This window comes from Parasteatoda tepidariorum, chromosome 8, assembly GCF_982258835.1.
Source record: "Parasteatoda tepidariorum strain Cologne lab strain chromosome 8, Ptep-v5.0, whole genome shotgun sequence".
Classification (NCBI taxonomy): domain Eukaryota; kingdom Metazoa; phylum Arthropoda; class Arachnida; order Araneae; family Theridiidae; genus Parasteatoda; species Parasteatoda tepidariorum.
Window position 1 is genome coordinate 7,169,414 of NC_141762.1, and position 20,826 is coordinate 7,190,239.

Below are 20,826 nucleotides of genomic sequence, written 5' to 3' on the forward strand. Positions count from 1 at the left end.
AGAACAAATGTTAAGTTTACCAGTTTTGATCCATTAACTCCTGAAAGTATCTGAATTACATGCACATTTAACATGTTTCGAAGTATAATTACCTCCTATTATGTACTTGTACAACCTTAGAGATGGACGAAAAGTCATTTGACTTTTCGGAATCTTAGAATTTGTAAAGTCAGAATTATAGAGCATTTAAAGCTTACTGTATAATAGGATATTTCGAAAATATTAGATGGATATGTAATTCGTAAAATATTTTCAGAAGTCTTGTAGCAATACCTCCTACCCAGCTGCTTTGTGTTATGGCTGTTTTTCGAAGGATCTTGGGAGCAATTTCAACATTTGAAGCGTTACTCCAATGCTGAATTGAAACAATAAAAAATTACTAGAGATTTTTCATTCAAAAGTCATCCAAATTTAAACTAACCGGAGAGAGAAACCAACTGTGATTTGATTGGCCAAACACCTTCAAAAAACAGCCCATGTATGTAGTCGTTCACCATCGTCCGACCAAATATATATATCATCCTAGATGATCAAAAGGAAACAGAACGCTCACTGCATCTCATATAGGAATAAAGTATTTATTGATATTAATTATACATTTTTGTTATTTTATTTTATAAACTAGTCATGTAACAATGCTTTTTTTTTTCTTTCTCCGATGCTTGTTTATTGCTAAAATTGTGGTATGTCTATAGTTAAAGTGCAAAAATACTAATTAAGACATCTTAAAATATGAGTATTTTTAATTGAAAGATTTAAGATATTGAAATACAATTCATAAAAACTGGCATATCCTTTACTATATAAATGGTCGTTATTGGATTTTACTCAAAACACTGTATACTCTTTGGCAAAATATATATATATTCATATATATTTATATAAAATATATCCCAAATAACTAAATAACGTGGAACCAAAGCACATGTTACACATTATAAACTTTTCATTTTAACTTTTATTACTATTGAAACACTTTGAGAGAAAAATGTCAAAAATAAATCCATTAGCAAACGTCGACAAGGAAAAGAAAAAAACAAATGATTTGTAACATTTAAGTACGTAAATCACACGTGCACATCCCCAGTATTTTTATGAGTGTAAACTGGAGATTCTGCACATTTGGTTTGTTGCTGGATGAATTCCTTTGTCATTATTTATCAGAAAAATCGAAAATAGATTTGTTCACAATACATTTAAAAACTTTAATAATAAAATATATTATGCTGGGAATTAATTACTTGAAAGAGCATGGAACATTTGGTTACGTAAATATCTTGTTAAAATGTTTGTGTTCACAACACTACAAACAGAGATTACAACCCTCTTTTTTTTTACACAGATGAACACTTTTTTTTGAGCAGATCAAAAGAGAGTTGTGCCAAATGATGATTCTTTTTAAAACACAGAGAAATACAAGCGCATACAACATTCATACAGATAAAAATTTACTTTGTAGGTGGCTTCTTTTTATTTAAATCGATGCAACACATTTAAAAATGATGTGCGAGTGGCAAAAGTGTCACAAATAAACAACACTCATCTCTCACTATACCCAGGGATGCACAACCACGTTTTAGACAATTAGAGAAGGGCCAGCAAAATCTGAAGCTGTAAAACCTGAACACATTACTGACTACACATGCACACTTGAATGCAGATGATAAAATTAATTTAAAGTAAATCTAATAAAATTAGTTACATTACATAAAAAAATTATGACATCTATCAACACGGATAGAAAAAAAAAAACCTATATCTGACGAAATATAAATTTCATAATTGTTGCAAAATATACTTAATATTTTACACATAGGGGATATTTGGGATAAGTATAGTAATCGAAACAGAAAAGCTGCAATATTTTTCAGTTATGATTTCACTTTAAATGATCTTGAAACGCTGTTTATTTATAATTTTGAAACGTAATAGGCATCTAATTGATCAAAAGTGGTTAACTAAATTTTATAAATGAGGCTCGCTTTATTATGCATTAGCGACACTTATTTAAATATTCACGCCTGCAATAATGATCGGCACAAAAATTCTTTTTCAGAAGGGATTTATTTATTTATTTTTTTTTTGAAACTTACTCAATTTTAGGGAATTCTCTAAAACGTACAAAATCAAGGAGAATTTTTATCAAATCAGTAGAAACTGGCAAAATCCAGTAAAGTTGACAGCTACGTGATAAGTTATAACAAAACTTACTAATTTGCTTTAAAAGATGGCTTATATCCTTTCTGATCTCTCTTGAAAAGATTTTTTTTTTACGCGAACATTCCACATTTTTATTGGTAAGATAGTTCAGGGGCCAAGTGAAAAGGAATCAAAGGCTCTTTTAGACCCATAGGTTGCACATCCCTGTACTATATATAATATACCATAGAATAAAAATTCTCAATCGTAGCAGCACCAAAAAAAAAAATTCTTTTTTTTTTTTTTTTAAATATGCTATACACAACTTTTCAATAATTTGCATTGAAAGTAAACTCAGGTACAATCAATAAATTTCTTACACATTAAATAATTTTTCTATATTTTTACTATACAATATTTTCACTGCCATTTAACCACAGCTCGTATCTTTTTAAATATAAACTCAATTTATATACTTTAAAAGTTTTACAAGTCTTTAGATAAAATTAATAAAAAACATAACACAAAAGAAACCAAGCATTTAAAAACAATAAAACCCTGATAAAAAAAAACACTGAATAAATTTTGTAGAACAAAAATAGTACACATAAATAAATCCCAGGAACAGAGAAATAAAAAAGTATGTTTTAAGCATCATTCATCTTATCACAGCACATACTTCTTCCAAATACTGCATTTCATTTATAAGATAAGCTTATTTACAAAAAAGCACTTTTTTTTATTATTTTTATTTAAACTTTCTTCAGATTAGTCAACAGCCAATTAAATAATCTCAATTTGAACCCCCCCCCCTTTTCTCTGATTTTCAATTGTGAATTTTTGTACTATTCAAAATCACATAACAAGAAAAATAAAAGAGACTCAATGCAAGAGAGCTATTTAAGAAGGACACAGTATTCATTTATTGCTACTGCAACAGTTATTGCTGATTATTGCAGATAAAATCATTCGATGTGTTGCAGAAAAACAACGTGTCTTTACAGCAAAAATTCTGCCCATAGTATTGAATACTATCAATCATATAGTGAGAACCAATACACTGTGAAGTTTGGATGAATGGCCCATATGAATTGAATGTCGCCTACATTCGTTAGAATGTAGACTCCAGAGGAAGACTAACATTGATGACAGCAGCTAGGTCACCAGTAGCAAATTTTATTCTTTTCTCCCTTCAAAAGTTAGAAGCTTTAAGTACAGTAAGCTCGGTATTAGGATAAGTAGACCAACTTAAGACTTCTACAATTAATAACCTGCCTCAGGACAATGCAATCTCTGGATTATAGTGAATTTGGTCCCTTCTTGAAACAGATAACACAAAGATAAGTTAATAGCTTTGTTGCATTAGCCTTTGAACAAGAAAAATTTGTCTTAAGTAAAAAAAAAAAACTTTTCTCCTTTAAAGATAGATAAAATTTTTATTTTTGATTCATTTATACAAATCTTGTCCTCGCTAATACATTAATAATGTTTTAAAAAGATTTCTCGTTTTGACACTCGCACACCCATTATATAATATATATAACATTAAAAACAAAAATCATCATCAGCAGCTATCGAGACTAATTTACAAGTGAAAATAAATTTAAAAACCATACATAGCTATACAACTAATATGGCATTATACACAGCATTTAAATGTCCCCAGATAAGGCAACATTATTATAGCACTGTTTACAAAGAGTAGCAATACTGATATTGTAAAATTGTGAGCATTTAAAGACGTACTTCTCGGGTGCCTTTCCGAAAACACTACGCTGGTCTCTAACACACTATAGGGGCATGCCAACCCCGGTGAAGCAAGCACATGTTGCTGCTATTATATAAATAGCAGAACGTTTAATTACCACTGCAAACACATTCCGCACCAAGTATTGCAATATCTGAAATTTCCATATTTTGTTAGTTTAAAAAAGCTCCGAAGATTTCCATCTACTTTACGGATAGCAGCACACAACACAGGCATTAACAATAATCACAAATAATTGTTTCATATATACTTTCTTTTTCATTAAATATATATATTTTATATGACATAAAAGCTACTTATAATGTAACATAACATATTGGGGGGAAAATATATATTTCTCGTAACAAAAGGGGAAGAAAAAATGCAACATTTGGAAATAAAAAGTCTGGAAGACTACAATGAAAAATATAACTATTTAACAACATACAGCAGAAAAATAGACAAATATAAGTTCGTTTTTAAATATATATCAGCCAGTGGCTCTAAAATAAAAAAAAAATTTACTCTAATAATTAAAAATTTTCTACATATACAGAAAAACCACATAAATATATATATTAAAATAGGAATACTAAAACAATATTAAAAAATAGCTTAATCATTGTGCCTTTCCTTGGGCTGCACAGAAAGTTTAAAAAACAGTCACAAAAATCACAAAGACTTTACATATGCAGCAACAAGGATTTTGTGAAACTGACTATAAAAAAATTTTTTTTTCCTTCCTCCACTTCATCAAATGGCAACCAAATTTGTGTGCAAATATTACATTCACATGACAATTAAAAACTACATTATTTTGTTTTTCTTAAAAAAATTCATATATATGGAATATACACCTGAATAAGTAGGGTTTTTATACACTTCATAAATACAAATTAGACATCAAAGAATATAATCTTTTATAATACTCCGTTCATTTTTTTAAATTCAAGATTGTGTGATGCAGCAAAATACGCAGCTCTTTCTACTGTCACAGAATAGATTATTATATAATATATATGTTCGTATAATGATTATTGGGACAGTTGTGACTATGGACATGGAGAACAACAACACTTTTACACTTAAAAGTCTAGTTCAAAACAAAGAATGTATTTACGATAAAAAAGATGAGAATGCAAAAAATGTTTGGCTCTGGCTACAGAGAGGGCCAGGAGAGAGAGAGAGAGAAGATGATATATTTTTTTTTGTTTTCAAATAAGCTGCCGTTGGGGAGAGAGATGAAAGTTTTAGTTGTAGATGCGGATGGCCTGGGTGGCTGGCTGCTTGCAGATGGGACACTCTTTGTCACTTTTGTTGCATATGCGACTAGCGCATTCTAAACAGAATGCATTATGGCCGCACGGAACAAGAGCAGCCACGACCGCACTCTCGTAGCAGATAATGCAGTCGCGTTTGGGCTTCTTACCTGGAGCAAGGTTTTCGATGGGGCTGCTCGAAGAAGAGCTTGTGCATTTGGTAACAGCGGCAGAATAACCAGAAGACAGGCTAGCTGGAGCAGTGCTGCTACTGGCAAGGGGTGAGAAAGACAGAGAGAGGTTCCCTAAATTTCCAATGTTGGCAAGTATGTCTCCTACTTCTGGTACTGAAACTGGGTCACTGTGTATCCTACGAGCTGGAGGATGATCAGATAGAATGAGCTCTTGAAAAGCACCAGACAGGCTTCTTTCAGACAGTCCTCCACTACTTCCGCCTGAACCGCCGAATAAGGAGATACCACTGTCGGTAAGGGTGGAAGTGCCACAGTCTGGCCAAGAGGGAGAACACCTGGGAGGAGCGCCTGGAGCAACTTCAAAGGTGGGTGAGCAAAATCCATCGTCCAAATCGTAAACATTACTAAATGCACTGTTGAAACCGAAACCACTGTTGAACACATCGTTCTGTTTGGCATTTCGGCTGGAGGAGGAGAAATTAAAAATGTTATCGACATTCTGAAGATCCAAAACATTATTGCTATCACGAGCTGCAAATGGGTAAGAATAGCTGTCGTTTTTGAAAAAGGGTCCATTATTGATGGCATTGAGATTATTTGTATAGGAGTCTAAATTAGAATTGAAATCTTCATCCGCTGAATCCATAGACCCACCAGTTCTCATTGCAATATGAGCCTCTATCTCCTTGCGTGCAGTCTCAACACTGTCGGGTAACCCGGTCACCTCGAAGATCGGCTCCTTCTCTCTACTGGGAGTGACGATGTAAGTGCTGGTCTGCTGCTGGATACGCTTGATGGTGGCACCTTTAGGTCCTACAACCAGCCCCACAACACGATATGGAACTCTAACAGAGATTGTCGTCTGACCTGGAATATTAGAATTGGGTCCTGGCATGAGGGCCCCATTTAAGTTGTTTTTTCGTTGAGCTCTGATTTGACTGAAATGTTCAGCAGCAGAAAGAATCTCTCGTTTTGCAGAACAAACATCTTCTTTCCTGCCTGTCACAACAAACACTGGTTCCTCTCCACGCACGGGCGTCTTGATATATGTATTGGTCTTTGCTCTCAGTGCTTTGATCTTACAACCTGAAACAAAAACATTTAACTTAGTAAGAACATAAATAACTATTAAAGGTATTGTTTCTTCTGGGAAAGAAACTTTCAAGATATGATGACAAACAGTAAAAGTCAGAGAAACAAAAAATAACGAAATTTCTTTATCTGTCAGATTTTATTCATTGGTGAAAGTTAAATATTTAAAATAAAACAAAAGAGATAAAGCTTCAATCATTAGATAAAGAGAATAATCCTCTATAATATGTAACACAAATCAAATACAGACCAACTTATCTAGCTGTGCTTTCTTAAATTTAGTGTTGCCTCATGTTAAAACATCTGGTTTTGTTTGGACCAGATGACTCAATTTCATTTAAGCAAACTTCAAATATACTTAAATGATTTGTTTATTTTAATTTTTTTAATTTAATAAGTACATAAATAAATTTCGAATAAGGAATCTTTAAATACGCTTTAACAAAAACAATAGTCTTATTATTTTTGATACATTTCCATTTCGTCAGCATTACTAATTTATCCATTTATTAAAAAAAAAAAAAAAAAAAAAAAAAAGGCTTTTTTTTTTTTTTAAATACTCAACGGAACTGAATAACGTAACCAAATATTGGTTGAAAAATTGAAAAAAAGTCTATGAAAAATTTATCAGGAATCAGAGCTTGAAACCTTTTTTTCAGTCTATTCTCTAAACTATACTAATGCTTCAAAATAAATTATTGCTGTAGATTTATTTTCACCACTACATTGATATCCGGAACTGACTACAAGTTAGTTTGAGAAACATTTAAAAGGAATTATAGAAAAAAAGAAAAAAAAAATTAAACAGAGGCGAGTTTTAGCAGGGGGGGGGACATTAACAATGGAATCTTGTTAAACGCCACTGAATACTTTATTTTTTTATTCAGAGATTTAGTTTTAACAAATAATTTAAGATCTTAACTGCTCATAAGAAACTGGTCTAGTCATCTTTATAATGCATACATTCATAAATATCAGTAACATTAATTAAATGGAATTAATTATGTATGCAATTAGTAAGTTTTCTTTAAGCTTAATAAAAACTTAAACTAAAAAGAAAAAAAAATACAAACCAATAAAAGTTATTGATTTACATCACTACAGCCTAAAATTGTATTGCATGTAAAAAAAAGTCAGACTAAACTGAAAATCGTAACGTATACACAAATTTTAAATTTGTGAATTGAAAAATTGAACTGCACATATTTAATGATACAGTTCAAATTTGTTATAAGATATTTAATTTATATATTTCAACCATTTTTATACCAAAACTGTTCCGAAATTCAAAGTAAAAAAAGCGGAAGTCCCCAGGGAAGTAACAGGCAATTTGCCAAAAACCAAAGAACAGAAGGCTTAAAACGAACGTTTAACTATTTTCATTAAACAGTTCTCATATCGAAATAGCATGCTGTTCTCAAATATATTAATATAATATTTGGAAAAAAAAATGTTAATCAAAACAAGAAACTTCTGTTTCAGCAAATCACGAACGTTATTTTCTTTTCCTGCCAATGAAGAAATTCTTACAAAAGCTTTCAACTCAGGGTTGGGATAGAATTATTAACTCAGTTATTGGTCTAAGGAAAAAATCTAATAGAAATATTGCAGATAAATAAAAAAAAATAACTTTAATTCTAAAAATAATATTTTATTCTTTTATTAATAATAATAACGTTAAAAGAGTTTGTCTATCAGAAGAGCTTTTCAAAATGCAGTTAATGAAAATGCAGTGGAATGCAAAATGCAGTGACCCCATGAAAATGCCCATAAGAAAGATTATATAAAAAGCGAAACAGAAAAAAAAAAATTTGATCTTAAATTTTTAAAGCTTGAGACATCTGCTTTCCAATTTGCCGCATTTTCAACAAAAAAAAAAAATGTTGATTTAATAAAAAAAATCTTTATTGCCGCGTCATATTAAAATCGTTTAAAAAAGAATAAGCTAGATAGAAACTAAAACAAAAATCGTTCTTCACAAAATAATGTTTAAACAAAATATTTAAACGTTAAAAATTTCATTGACTTTATTTTCACTTAGTCGTATTTTCCGAAAAGTACCATAACATAAAACAATAACGATCATTAGAAACGCTTTCATAATAAAAATACCGATAAAAAAAGCTAATTAAAAAAAGCATGAGTAAACGTTAAACTAAAGTTAAAACTTTATATTTTTGTTTAACTTTAACTTCCGCAAAAAAGCAAAAGACGAACAAAAATTTTCTTTTTCCAAAATCACTCTTTTATCTGTTACCCGCCATACCGTGCAGAAAAGGTTGTTTATAATAAAAACAGCAAAAACTAAAAAAGTTTTTAATCCTTAAAAATTGCCAACCGAATATTCAGCAAAAGCGCCTGTACCGAATGTTCGTTTTCCACCCTTAATATTCTTACCCTTAGTATTTTATATTATTAATAACTATTAAATATATATAAACACATTTGAGCAAAAATAGCACTATTTCTTCGTTTCAAAATAAAGTTAAATAACGATAACGTCAATAACTTGATTTTGTTCGCACGAATTATCATTGAAACCATGCGAATCGATAATATCTGGCACTTTACCAGCAATACTGCTTCATGTAAATTATTCGTAAAACCCCAACCTTTATTTTTGTAATGCGATAACATAAATGGCGGAATAGGCGAATTTTTCAAGAAACAGATTTGTCGACTATGCATGTGGTGTGGGCGATTTTTGTTAACAATTGTCGTCATGCGCTAACGTGAAGCCTACTATAAATTAAATTTTAAAAAAATAGAGAAAATAAAAATATGTAATTTAAAAATAAAGTAGAAAAAAAACATGTTTCTAACTTCATTCATCATTGGATTGAAGGTAAATAACCTAAATATGAGATGGAAAAAAAATTTTTTTTAGTAACTTTTTAAGAAGAATGCAAAAAATGGGGAGTCAAGTAGACAAGAAAAAATGACATGAGCAACTAACTTAGCAGATAAAGCAATTTCACATTGTATAAAATAACATCCTCTACTTTTACAGCAAGTCAATTGACTGCATTTTCTTCCACAATAATTCAATGCCTTCTTATCTACATAATTATAATTAATTATTATAATATAATTAATATAATAATATAATCCATTAACACATTACTTAACTACGTGTAAAAGTACTGACATTTATGGAGGGGAAAAACGATATAAAAAGAAAAACGGCGAATTAAAAAAAAAAAGAAGGGGGGGGAAGATATAACGTTATAAAGGCATATAACATCACAACTGAAGAGCTAGTGCAAGAAGCAGGTATGTGACATTTTAAGGGGAATTAATAAGTCAGGAGAAAAAGTAGTTGCATCACTATTGGTATATACACTGAAGAGCCATTATATGACCACACTCATCTATAACAATGGGCTAGCCCAGGTTTTCATGGTTTCTCGCCCAGGAACAATGTTTCCATGGGGCACATAAGGACCCATAATCCTCATAGAACAATCCCTGACGTCTGTAAGCTACTTGAACATAGTTGCAGACCAGGTTCACCCATTCACGGCAACAGTTTTTCCTAACGGGAATGGTGCTTACCAACAGTATAATGCACCATGTCATAGGGGTCGAATCGTCGAGGAACATTCCAGTGACTTTCAAGTCATGTCTTGGCCCCCAAATTCACCTGACCTTAATCCAATAAAGCATTTGTGGTCCTACTTGGAAAACCAAATTTGTGCTGCCACGCTACCCCCTTGCAATGTGAGGGAATTGCAGGACCAGTTGGTGAGCGCTTGGTACCAGATACCTCAGACTACCTATCAGCACCTTGTGGAATCAATGCCATGGCGGGTGCTACCAGCTTGAGGGCTAAAGATGGTCCTACATGTTATTAGCAGGGTGGTCATAATGTAATGGCTCTTCGGTGTATAAAGTTACAGAATTGTTTTTGCTTTCACTTAAATCTTTACACAACTAATCCACATTCGTTTTCAGAATGATTGCATAATTTTTATCTCAAAATAGGAAAGGATAAACAAACTAAGGCAAAGAATTAGTCCAACCTTCTAATAAATTGGTAATAAAATAGTTCAGATACCACTTTTTTTCTTCTTGGTAGTCTCTCTGAAAATATCACTTATTTGGTTCTACTAAGTTCTTCACTTAATATAGCTTTAATAATTTCAATTTCTTTTATTATCTTGTGTTGATCCTAACGGTGGCTTTACGTTATTAAACAAAGCAAAACTCGTTTCTTGCTGTTCATTTCACCAGAATAAAGATTAACAATGGCGGCAAATAAAAGCAGATTTTTTTTATTAAATAAATGGAACTCTATGACTTTGGAGCATCTCGATCTGACCATTAGCTTACAGTTAATATTAACATAAATGGTGTAAAGAAATTCTTTAAATCGTAATTCATAAAAATATTAAAACACTATCTACCACTGGAAAAAATATTTTCTGAAATTACAAAAAATCAGTTTTAGAATTCTAGTTTAAGAATCAGTTTTAGGTTCTTCTAATCGAATAAATACTTTTACTCCTTTATTTTATTTTCATTGCATGGTTTTATTTCTTAGTTTCCTCAAAATGAATTAGTGAACTTCCCATTAATTACATCATTCAACCAGAAATAGCATGCTTGAATTTTTTTGCATTAATTAGATAAATAATTTGAAAATACTGACAAAAAATTATGTTTTTAATTGTCAACTCTGCTTTGAATAAGGAACTTATCTACAAAAGCTGGTAATTTTGATTTGAACAAACAATCTAGAAAGGAAAGGTATTAAAAAAAATTTTTTTTAACTTTTAAAATAAGTAAATATTCTTTATAAAAAAAAAAACAAGGCAGAAAAATCAGTTTAAGTAACATCTTCTCTGTTTGGATTCAGTAAACTCTAAATTCATTAACGGTACAACAAAGATAGCTTCTTTCAAGCTTTTAACCTGTTCATGCCATGTTGAAGATTTTACAATAGCTACTTTAAACTGCTTATTTGTAAATTTGAACAAACATTTTTTTTCATTTTTGAAAATTATTTCCATTTTTAACTCCTTTTGAAAGTCTTGATTTTCCCACTTTTGGTTTAAAAAAGCATCTTCAAGCAGACAATGAAGTTAAATTTTTTAATTAATTAATTAATACTTTGAAAATTTATTTTTACAACCATAAGAGTACATCACTATATTTTAAAATTGAATCCAGATGAATAAAAATAAAGTAACACCAGGGTTATACCTGCATACTATGATGTATTGTGCACTTTAACATTAAAGTATGTTACAGTTAAATTATTACATGCAAATAAAATCCAGTCTAATTGATTTTGATGACAATAAGTGATTGATAACAATAACTGCTTTCTCATTAAGTATAATAGTTGGTTGAAATTCAGACAGCCATGGGAAAATGCTAACTCTAAAAAAACTCCCACAAATCTTTTGTAAAATTATAGCTGTGCAAAATTATAACTTGTTAAATAAAATATCAGTCAGTTTGTGTATTCATCAATTTGAATTCCTTAAGTTTAAATTTGGGACCATCAATTTAATTTGATAAATTCCTATTTCAATACTTTGATTTCTTATAACACATTATTCAAGAATTGTGAAAATGCAAAAGAATTTTTTACACCAAGTCTTTTCAAAAGTTTTTTGAAAAAGTTATTGCACTAAAAAAAGCTATAATTTCTAACCTAAAAAGAAATTTCGTTCATAGGGAATATTAGGCTCTGAGAATAATATAAACGTTTGTATAAATTAGTTAATTTTTTTCACTTACTCAATTATAAGGTTTAATTAAATTACAATTTATATTTAGCTTAGTAAACAGAATAAATATCCTAATTACATGTTATTTTATTTTTACTTTCAATAATTTAACAGCTTAACGGATTGATTAAATTCCAATTTTACACCAGGTTTTCCGCGGTAACTGTCAAAACAAAAAGAGTAAAGTCAAGTCAATTCAATATTTCAAGTTTTTAAGCTTAAAATATTTAAAGATTATACACGATTGATCACGTTTAATTTTATACTTATGTTTATTTATAAATACTTATTTATAATAGCTAATAACTTCCTTACATCAAAACCAAAGGCCAACATGGTCACATGATACCATATAGATGACATTTCAGATTGGTTTCAATTCTTAGGATAAAACCTTTCCATTACTTAATAAAAAGAAAACATGGCAATACTTCTGTGATGGTAAACTTTTCAAATGACAGAATTAGAAAAAAAAGCTTTCTGCAAACACAAAATCTCAATAAAAAAACTTTGTGCAAGCATCGATTAACTCTTGTGCTTATGTGTTTAAATCCTTTAGTCGCCACAAAAATGAATTTTGAAAGAAGTAAGGTCAAATTTTTATTTTTACAGTGATTTATACCAAAGAATTGAGTTAGGTGCAAAACAAAAAAAGTTGAAAAAGAAATTCAAAAATGTCATGTAAACACTCTGTAAAAAATGAAAAAGATACCTGAAATTTAAGCAAAAATAAAGTGTCTGTAGGAAAAATTTATTCACAGAATGTTATCAATGTTTTAATATAATATTGATGCAAGATTTTATGTATTTAAATTGTTGGAATATGAATCTCAATGTGTAATTTTTAAATTACATGAATACGAATCTCTATATGTAATTTTAAAATCTTGTAAAGGAATATCAATGTTCCCTTCTAACATCTTGCAATTATGAATCGTAATGTTCGATTTTGTAATTGCATGAACATGAACTCATGCATAAAATTTTTAGTCAGTTGAACATGAAGTTGGATGGAGTTTTTTTCACAATGGAGTCATTTTTACAAAAGATAATCTGTCAAGTGCTTGAATAAATTTTCAATTTATGTGAACATTACAATGAGATTTCTGTTTTCTCTCTCTCTTCTAACCCAGTTACATTAAATAAATACAATGGGTCAAATTGATTGGAAGAAAAAAGTAATCTTCAGTGAGCATGGCTCTGAAACTATTTCAAGACTTAATTTTTTTAGCCAATTAATACTGTCCAGACATTTCGTGAAGGGTCTGGTTTTCGTGAAATTGTGAAAAAATTACTCACATTCTTTCAACCAGTGTCCGCTTTTATGAATTTGTGCAAATAGTGTCCGGTTATTGCAAAAAACTTTTTCAAGGAGTTTTTAAATTGTATATAGATACAAGATTATGCTCGGCACTGTAAAAATTAAATTTTCAAAAATAAACATCAATTGCTGCTTTTAAGAGATGCAACTTACAAATATTTGGTATTTAGCCTATACTGCTGAACGCAGAATATTCATTTCGGATGAATAATGAAAGCGTATGCCGAAAATAAAACTTATTCGTTTACATCCATATTTCTTGTTTTCTGCCCTGGGAAGGGTTTATTCGATTAACAAAACAATAACGAAGATAAACTAGTTTGTAAAGGGTCTGATTAAAAGAAAAATCATTTTGTGAAGGGTCCGTTTTTATGAAAAGATAATTTGTGAAGTGTCTTTTAGAAATTTATTGCTCACTTGGCACCATTTACTTTTCCTTGATAATAGGCTATATATTAAAATCATTTAGTTATTATTTTCTAAAAAAGTATTATAATTAATTTTCTTTACATCATGTTTTTTTTGGCAAACAAAACAAAAATTTACAGCTAACCTTGTATACTTTTTCCTGAAACCATTCATATCTCCATCACTTAACCATTATTTTTTTTGCTCCAGCACTATTTCTTCTTTTTTTAATAATCTTGATTTGACTTTGGATAGTGGTCCACAGGTTGGGCAAAAATGCTAAGCCAAGCAGTTTTAGATTTAGTAATGGTGAAAATTACAGAGTGGCCACAGAAAAAAATGAACAAAATGGCATAAGCCATTTAAATAGTAGCCAAAAACTATGAAAATAGTTGCCTAAATAAGAACAAAAATTCATCAAAAATATGACTTAAATTTTGTTAATGACTTAATTAACTGTCATATACCATGAGCCATTTTTTCAAGCTGGTGGCAAATGTGATACTTTATATAAATATTAATGTTCCAGCACTATTTTCCCTTTTATCAGTTATTGATGTAGGAAATATATATACTGTGAAGTGATTAGTTGAATTCAAAATTCATGCATCATAATGTTTTATTTTTTTTTTTTTTTTAAATCATGCGAAATTACGTAGCCATTGAAATATAACCATGAAAAATGTGACTTCTTGGCAATATTTTTGAATACAGATAAATGAGAAGTCAGCGTTGGCTTTAAATAGGCTAAACTTGACCTAACAGTTATGAGTAACTGTTAACATTATTCCCAAAAAGCATAGTTTAAAATTAAGACTGAGCCTTCGAAAAACAGCCTCAACATTCTGGTATCATTTTGACGTCAAAACCAGATTGTGTAATTACTTAATCTCACTCTTAAGAAGTGGTATAGAAATATTGTACGCACATTATCCACAGATAAATTTTAATATTTCAAAGGGAAAATAAAATGAAGGAAAAAATTAAATCTTACTGAATGTTGTTGAATCTTATCAAAATTGATCATAATTTAATTTCTCATTAATAGCATTCCAAATTACAAGTGATTTCCTAATTATGTATCCTGTTCCTTACAATTTATTATTTGGATTCATTTAAATTCTTTGAGCTGTTATTAATTTCAGATATATACTAATTTATGTATTTTAAAATCAAAAGTAGGTTAGGTGGGGGGAATTAGGCAGATCTCTCTATTAAAAAACTTATTTGGATTTTCTTTTCCATATTTGAGAAGTGTAAAAAGGTGGATGATATTCAGTGCTAAAATAATAGAGTTGAAACAAAAAATTTAAATTCATAACAGGATAAAGAACATGTGATTATGTTTTATTGCCTATTATAAAAGCCAACACCTTTTAACAACCAACACCTTTTAAGCCAACAGCAGGGCAAAATGTACCTACTGAGTGTAAATATCTTATGACTTTACAAATCTTATTCCAAATAATTTGTAACAATGTAATTTGTCATCTTTTTTAATGAAGTCATTCTTAGAATTTGCTTCACTATAGCTTAAAAGTAGATGGTTAATTGAAATCATCTATTATGTCTACAAAATATAGTCCTGAGATTCATTGAAGATGCTTCACAGCAAATTCTGTTATACCTAGAGTAATTTCTTCAACAATTTCAAAAAACCTAAGAATTCAAGTAACCCAGACACCATGAAGTTTCAAATACAATAAAAAAATTAAAATACCAAAATGCAAGTACATTATGGCACAATTACATAGCTTGGAACTAATTTTGCCATAATTAACTTTCCTTTTGATAATTTGAATAACATGCTGAAAACTTGTCCAGAAACTTGATGTTTTTTTTTTTCCAGGGTTTACCAGAACTCTTTAGTAATTAATTACAAATTATATAATCTTTAAGAGATTTGAAAACATTCACTATTATAATTACAAATAATATGAGATTATCCACCTCAATAAAAACCATAAAATGAACTTCAAATTTTGAATTGCAACACGTGGGAGTAATTAAATAAAATTCAAACCACAACTACTTTCATGGTGGAAGGCATTTTTCGTGCCATTTTCATTAATCATAATAGAAAAGTCGCGAGAAATGAAAATTATTAAGAAGGATTATCAAGATAAGATACAGAAACAACATATTATGTATTTTAAAAGATTACTAAATGGAAAACTCTTAACTTATAGTCTTAGTATAAATAAAAAAAAAACTAAAATTCATAAATACTAGATTCATGTGAACTTATTTCAAAAGAATAGGAAGACTCATTTTAAAAGAATGCACTAAGGTTTATAACAGTTCGAAACAAATGTTGAAAGAAGATTAGCACAATATTTAATATTAAGTAAAAACAATTCGCTATTATAAGGATATGAGCAAAATTAAAAATATTCTCTTCTGAAGTCACTGAAGAGCAAGAGAGAAAAGATGAGCGAGAGGAAAAACGAGTGCGGCGGGGGAATTACACCGGATGTTAACCCAAACAAAGAACTCTAGAGAACAAAGAAAAAGAACTTACCCTGTCTTCCAACAATTTCTGCAACGTGCTCCGAACTAGGAACGGGTACACATTCCGTGGTATTTTGACTTTTTTTGCTCCTTGGTTCCCCATCATAAGCTGTAGTCAAGCAGTCATTGTCGTTGTTTAAAAGCATTCCTAATGTCTGTATATTATACGCACTAAATTCCGCGACTTTTAGTTGGTTCTCCATTAAATCCCTACTGCGATCAATCTCGCTGCTGAACAGACTAGCCGGCATCACAGTTGTATAAAAAACAGAAGGCAGTATAAAAATAAAATACTTAGTTAGCTTTGAATGAAAAGTGAAGTTTTATTGCGATTTATAAAGAACTAGCTATTCGCACCATTGAAATCCTTGCGCCGCATGAGCACAGCGCCAAATGTCAGGAGAAAATACCTTTCTTCTAGCCCGGGATATATGAAACCAGTGCGTCAGCCGGCTGCGTCAGTCACGTGAGAAGCTGCGATCGGCCGATTGGATAAAAGCATTCACGTGAAGGCGTGGCTACTTAGCCGCAAAGCAATGAAACACTCGCAGAAGCAAAGCAAGGGAACAAAAGATGAAGTGAAAAAATGGAAGGAGACGATACAAATTTTGTTCTATGTTCTATGAAGAAAAAACACGAATAAGATATATTAAAATCATAAGATACATTTATAAATAATTATAGTCACAATTTTTGAGTGGCTGGCGCTGCTGATTAGTGCGGTCTTCGTTTACCGTACATCAGCGCCTTTTAGACTTGGCGGGAAATCTTGGCGCGTATTCGAAAAACGTAAAATTTTTTCGTCACGATCAGCTTTCCACAATGTAACGAATCCTTTTGTTTAAAAGTTATAAAATTTTTACGAAAATAATCCTTTTAAATTGCATAAAGCACCTGAACTATTTCTAAATAATTCTTCAAGATTTTCATGATTAATCACCTATATTCAGAATTATGCAATGTATGCATTCGAATAAAATGATTCTGAGAATATGTTGGCATAAGTTAGCACGCAGTGTAATCGAAGGATGCATAAATCTATAAATTATGGCAATTATTTTATAAATTTGTTTCCAGAAAATTTCTGTCTTTCTATAAAATGCATAGGCAATGTTTGCAATCCCGTTATTCTATTTATTACCTAAGTTTAAGTATAGTCTGTAAATATAAATAAATAATTATAAAAAATAAGTATAGATAGAAAAAATACGCGAAGCAAAATGTATGATTTTCTTTTTTTTTAAAAAAAAAAGTAATATGAAATTTGTACGCATCATGAATTGATCAGTTCTAATTATAAATACTAAATAATCATATTTAGGCTAGGCAATGTGTGAAATCTAAAAAAAGAATTTTTTTCGGGGTTTAATTTTTTGCCGGATAGTAAATTCTTAGTTCAAGTATGAGGTTTGTATTATGTTTTGTTTTCTTTTTTAATAAAGGTGTAATTTTTGTTTGTATCGTTCTGTTTTTACAAATTTTGAATTAAATTTTTTTATATCATCATTATTAGATACTCTATAGAATGCCGGAGTTCTATACATTGTCTGTAACATATTGATCGTAGGCTTTATTCCTTCCTTGAATGTATTAAACAATTTTTTTAAATCATATTCGAATAAGTGTTTAAGTATATTAAGTTTGGGCCCAACAAATTGAATCCGTTATTAAAATAATTTTATTTTTATAGTGGTACTTTTAAACCTGTACCTTTTTTATTCATTGAGTTTCTAGCCATTTTATATGTTGCTATTCTAGCTATTTTATTCATTGTTTTTTTACGAGTAGTATTAATTAGTTTACCTCCAAGGTACCTTTTTTTCCCTTCGTTATTTGTTTAGAGCTACTTATGTGTTACGAGATATGTTTGGATCAAATCCAAATAGATATCTCATACGAATGATATTATAAAGTCTTTAAAAATAGATAGAGTTAGAGCAGAGGCAAGTCTAACAACATTATTTTTTTATTTCAGGTTTATTTTTTCACTTTAAATTAATTGGAAGTGTTATATAAATTAATGAAAATGCTTTTTCTTTGATTCACTCTCATTTTGAATCTTTCTTTTCAATACACTTTTATTACAGAGAAGAAAAAAAATCGCTGAAGTTTAGAAAGAGAGAGAACTTTTATCAAGAAGATGGGGACATTTGTAAGGGGGAAAGAAAGTTGAATGACCCACTGAAAAAACAACCAAATAGATTACAAGGATAGGATGCTTATTTCATCCCCCTCCTCCCCACCCCCCTCATTCCTCTAAAAAATATTTTTTCCAACTTTGTGAGCATTTTTTCTTCGAAAAAACGAATCAAAGAAGGAACCCGCTTTGACCTTGACCCTTAGAGTAGCAGGTCCCACTGTCAGTTCCCCTCGCCCCCCAACTGCAGACAGGAAACGGAATGGGCAAGAAGGGGGTCCGTTCCAAGAAAGAGCGATTCTCAGGAAGGGACAAAGAGTTGAGGGGTCTTGCATTCCCTCCAAAACCTCCCATGTTCTAAAAGAAATTGCCAAGTGAAAGAGGGGAGGAATAGTCTAATTTATGCTCCCTTTTTTTTTTCTTGACAGAATGCTCCAGAAGAGGAAGGAAGACTTTCAAAGAGAGAGATTTTTCTGAAAGATTTGTAATTTTTCTTAATTTTATCCACATTTTCATACACAGCAGCGTTTTGTAGATGCATTCTGGGTTTACTGTCTCATTTTCTGCACTGAAACTCGAAATCTTCTGCATTTTTAAATTAAACATTAAAATTTTGTACCTAAATACTGTGTATATACATACGAGTATGAGAATGAGTTCTCATATCTTGCTCTGACAATATCATCTGGAATTTTCAATGTTTTTTTAGGCTATTAATTAGTTCAACATTGATGTTCAACATTTGATAATACAAAAAAAGGATGATTATTACTATATTTATTTTCTATTTTTGATTTATTTGAATTGATTGTGTTAAGTAAAAAATCGTCTGCTGTCTAAGTAATTTCAGCAATTTTGAAGTAAATCTTTTGCATTTTAAGAAATAGGAGTTGGCAATAATCTTTTAAAGCTATAACGATCGAAGATTTATCAATTTTTTCCTGCGGTTCGTTCTTGAAATAATACTGTTAGTTCGCTAATTAAAAAAAAAAATTAAATTAACACTCGCTATCGGCAAGGCTTTTATGAAAGACGAAGCGGATTCAAAAATGGACACCACTTGTATACAAGTATTTATTTTTCTACTTTAAAACGATAAAAGTATTAAAATAAATCAATATTTCATCTAAAACATGAAGCCGCTTTTTTCGTAAAACAGATGTAAATTTATATTTTTTACATCATGCAAACAAATCACAAGAAGAAAATCCCGGAATAAAATTAATAAATAAGTAAAGTTGATAAATAATTAAGAATATAATTATAAAATATATAGTTAATAAAAATAAAAATATTATAATTAAATAGTATTATTTATTATGAAATATTTTAACTTTTTAAGAGATTGCACATTGTTTAATAAATATTTATTATAAATTCGAGTAAATTAATTTTTTTTGAAAAAAAAAAACATGAAATTTAATAAAAAAAGAGAATCATATAGTTTTGTCGAAATGTGTAAAATCTAGATTGATGATCATTTATTTTGCTTGATATACAGTATTGAATTCTTTACCTTTTAGAAATACTCTTGTGAATTTATTAGAATCATTTGGAAATGTTCTAATCCACATGATTCCTTTGTACAAAAGAAAGTGAATAACGGTCAAAAAGATAGACTAAAAATGACCTTCAAATCGTCTGAGAAATAGGGAGGGGAGGGAAGAGAAGTATTGAGGTGAAGGGATCCTTATTAGGGGTCATACTAGGGTGAAAACTAAGGCGCACTTTTGGCGCTTTTTATCGCTCTACCATTCCTTTTAGTTCTTTGTTTGCATTTCGCCAAATGACTTTCCCGCCTTTTGAGTAAGTATTACGGTGTCTTTGTTTGGAAATCACAAAACTGATGGTTAAATTCAGCAAGAAAAAGCATTTATTAAACTGAGAAGCATTATCTGATTTAATAGTAGTATGAATTAAACAAAAGAAGAATCTACTTGCATAAAATTCTTGATGCAATAATAAATGAATTGGACAACACTATTTTATTGGAATAAAATTTCATTTTATATATTTTTCATATCAAATATTTAATACTGTCTTTCTTGAATTTCGGAAATAAAGTGACTATAGGAGGCATAAAGAAAGCAATTTTTTAAGGAGAATAATCAAATAGTAGGAGATAAATTAGCTTTTATTAAAGCAAAGAATTTTATTTTATTTTTGTCGAAATTGATGCTTTATTTTTTTTTTTTTTTTTAAGAAAATGCTAATGTTTTTAGGTATATCTACAGTGTGCTCTTCAAGAAAGAAAGAATACCAATTTAACAATAATATAAA

The 20,826-nt window shown here is 30.0% G+C and overlaps 1 protein-coding gene across 1 annotated transcript; it reads right to left on the bottom strand.

The window, feature by feature from the left end:
- Positions 1–2,061: 2,061 nt before the first annotated feature.
- Positions 2,062–17,167, bottom strand: LOC107453655 (RNA-binding protein MEX3B). Its single transcript, XM_016070549.4, has 2 exons — positions 16,420–17,167; positions 2,062–6,425 (listed from the first exon to the last, which is right to left on the bottom strand). Exons 1-2 carry the CDS (start codon positions 16,658–16,660, stop codon positions 5,137–5,139), a joined length of 1,530 nt encoding a protein of 509 aa, XP_015926035.2. The 5' UTR covers positions 16,661–17,167; the 3' UTR covers positions 2,062–5,136.
- Positions 17,168–20,826: the final 3,659 nt, after the last annotated feature.

Coding starts and splice junctions, on each gene's coding strand:
- LOC107453655 (XM_016070549.4), bottom strand. CDS start 16,660: ATGCCGGCTAGTCTGTTCAGCAGCGAGATTGATCGCAGTAGGGATTTA. Junction 6,426..16,419: donor AGAAATTGTTGGAAGACAGG/GTAAGTTCTTTT, acceptor TTTTTGTTTCAG/GTTGTAAGATCAAAGCACTG.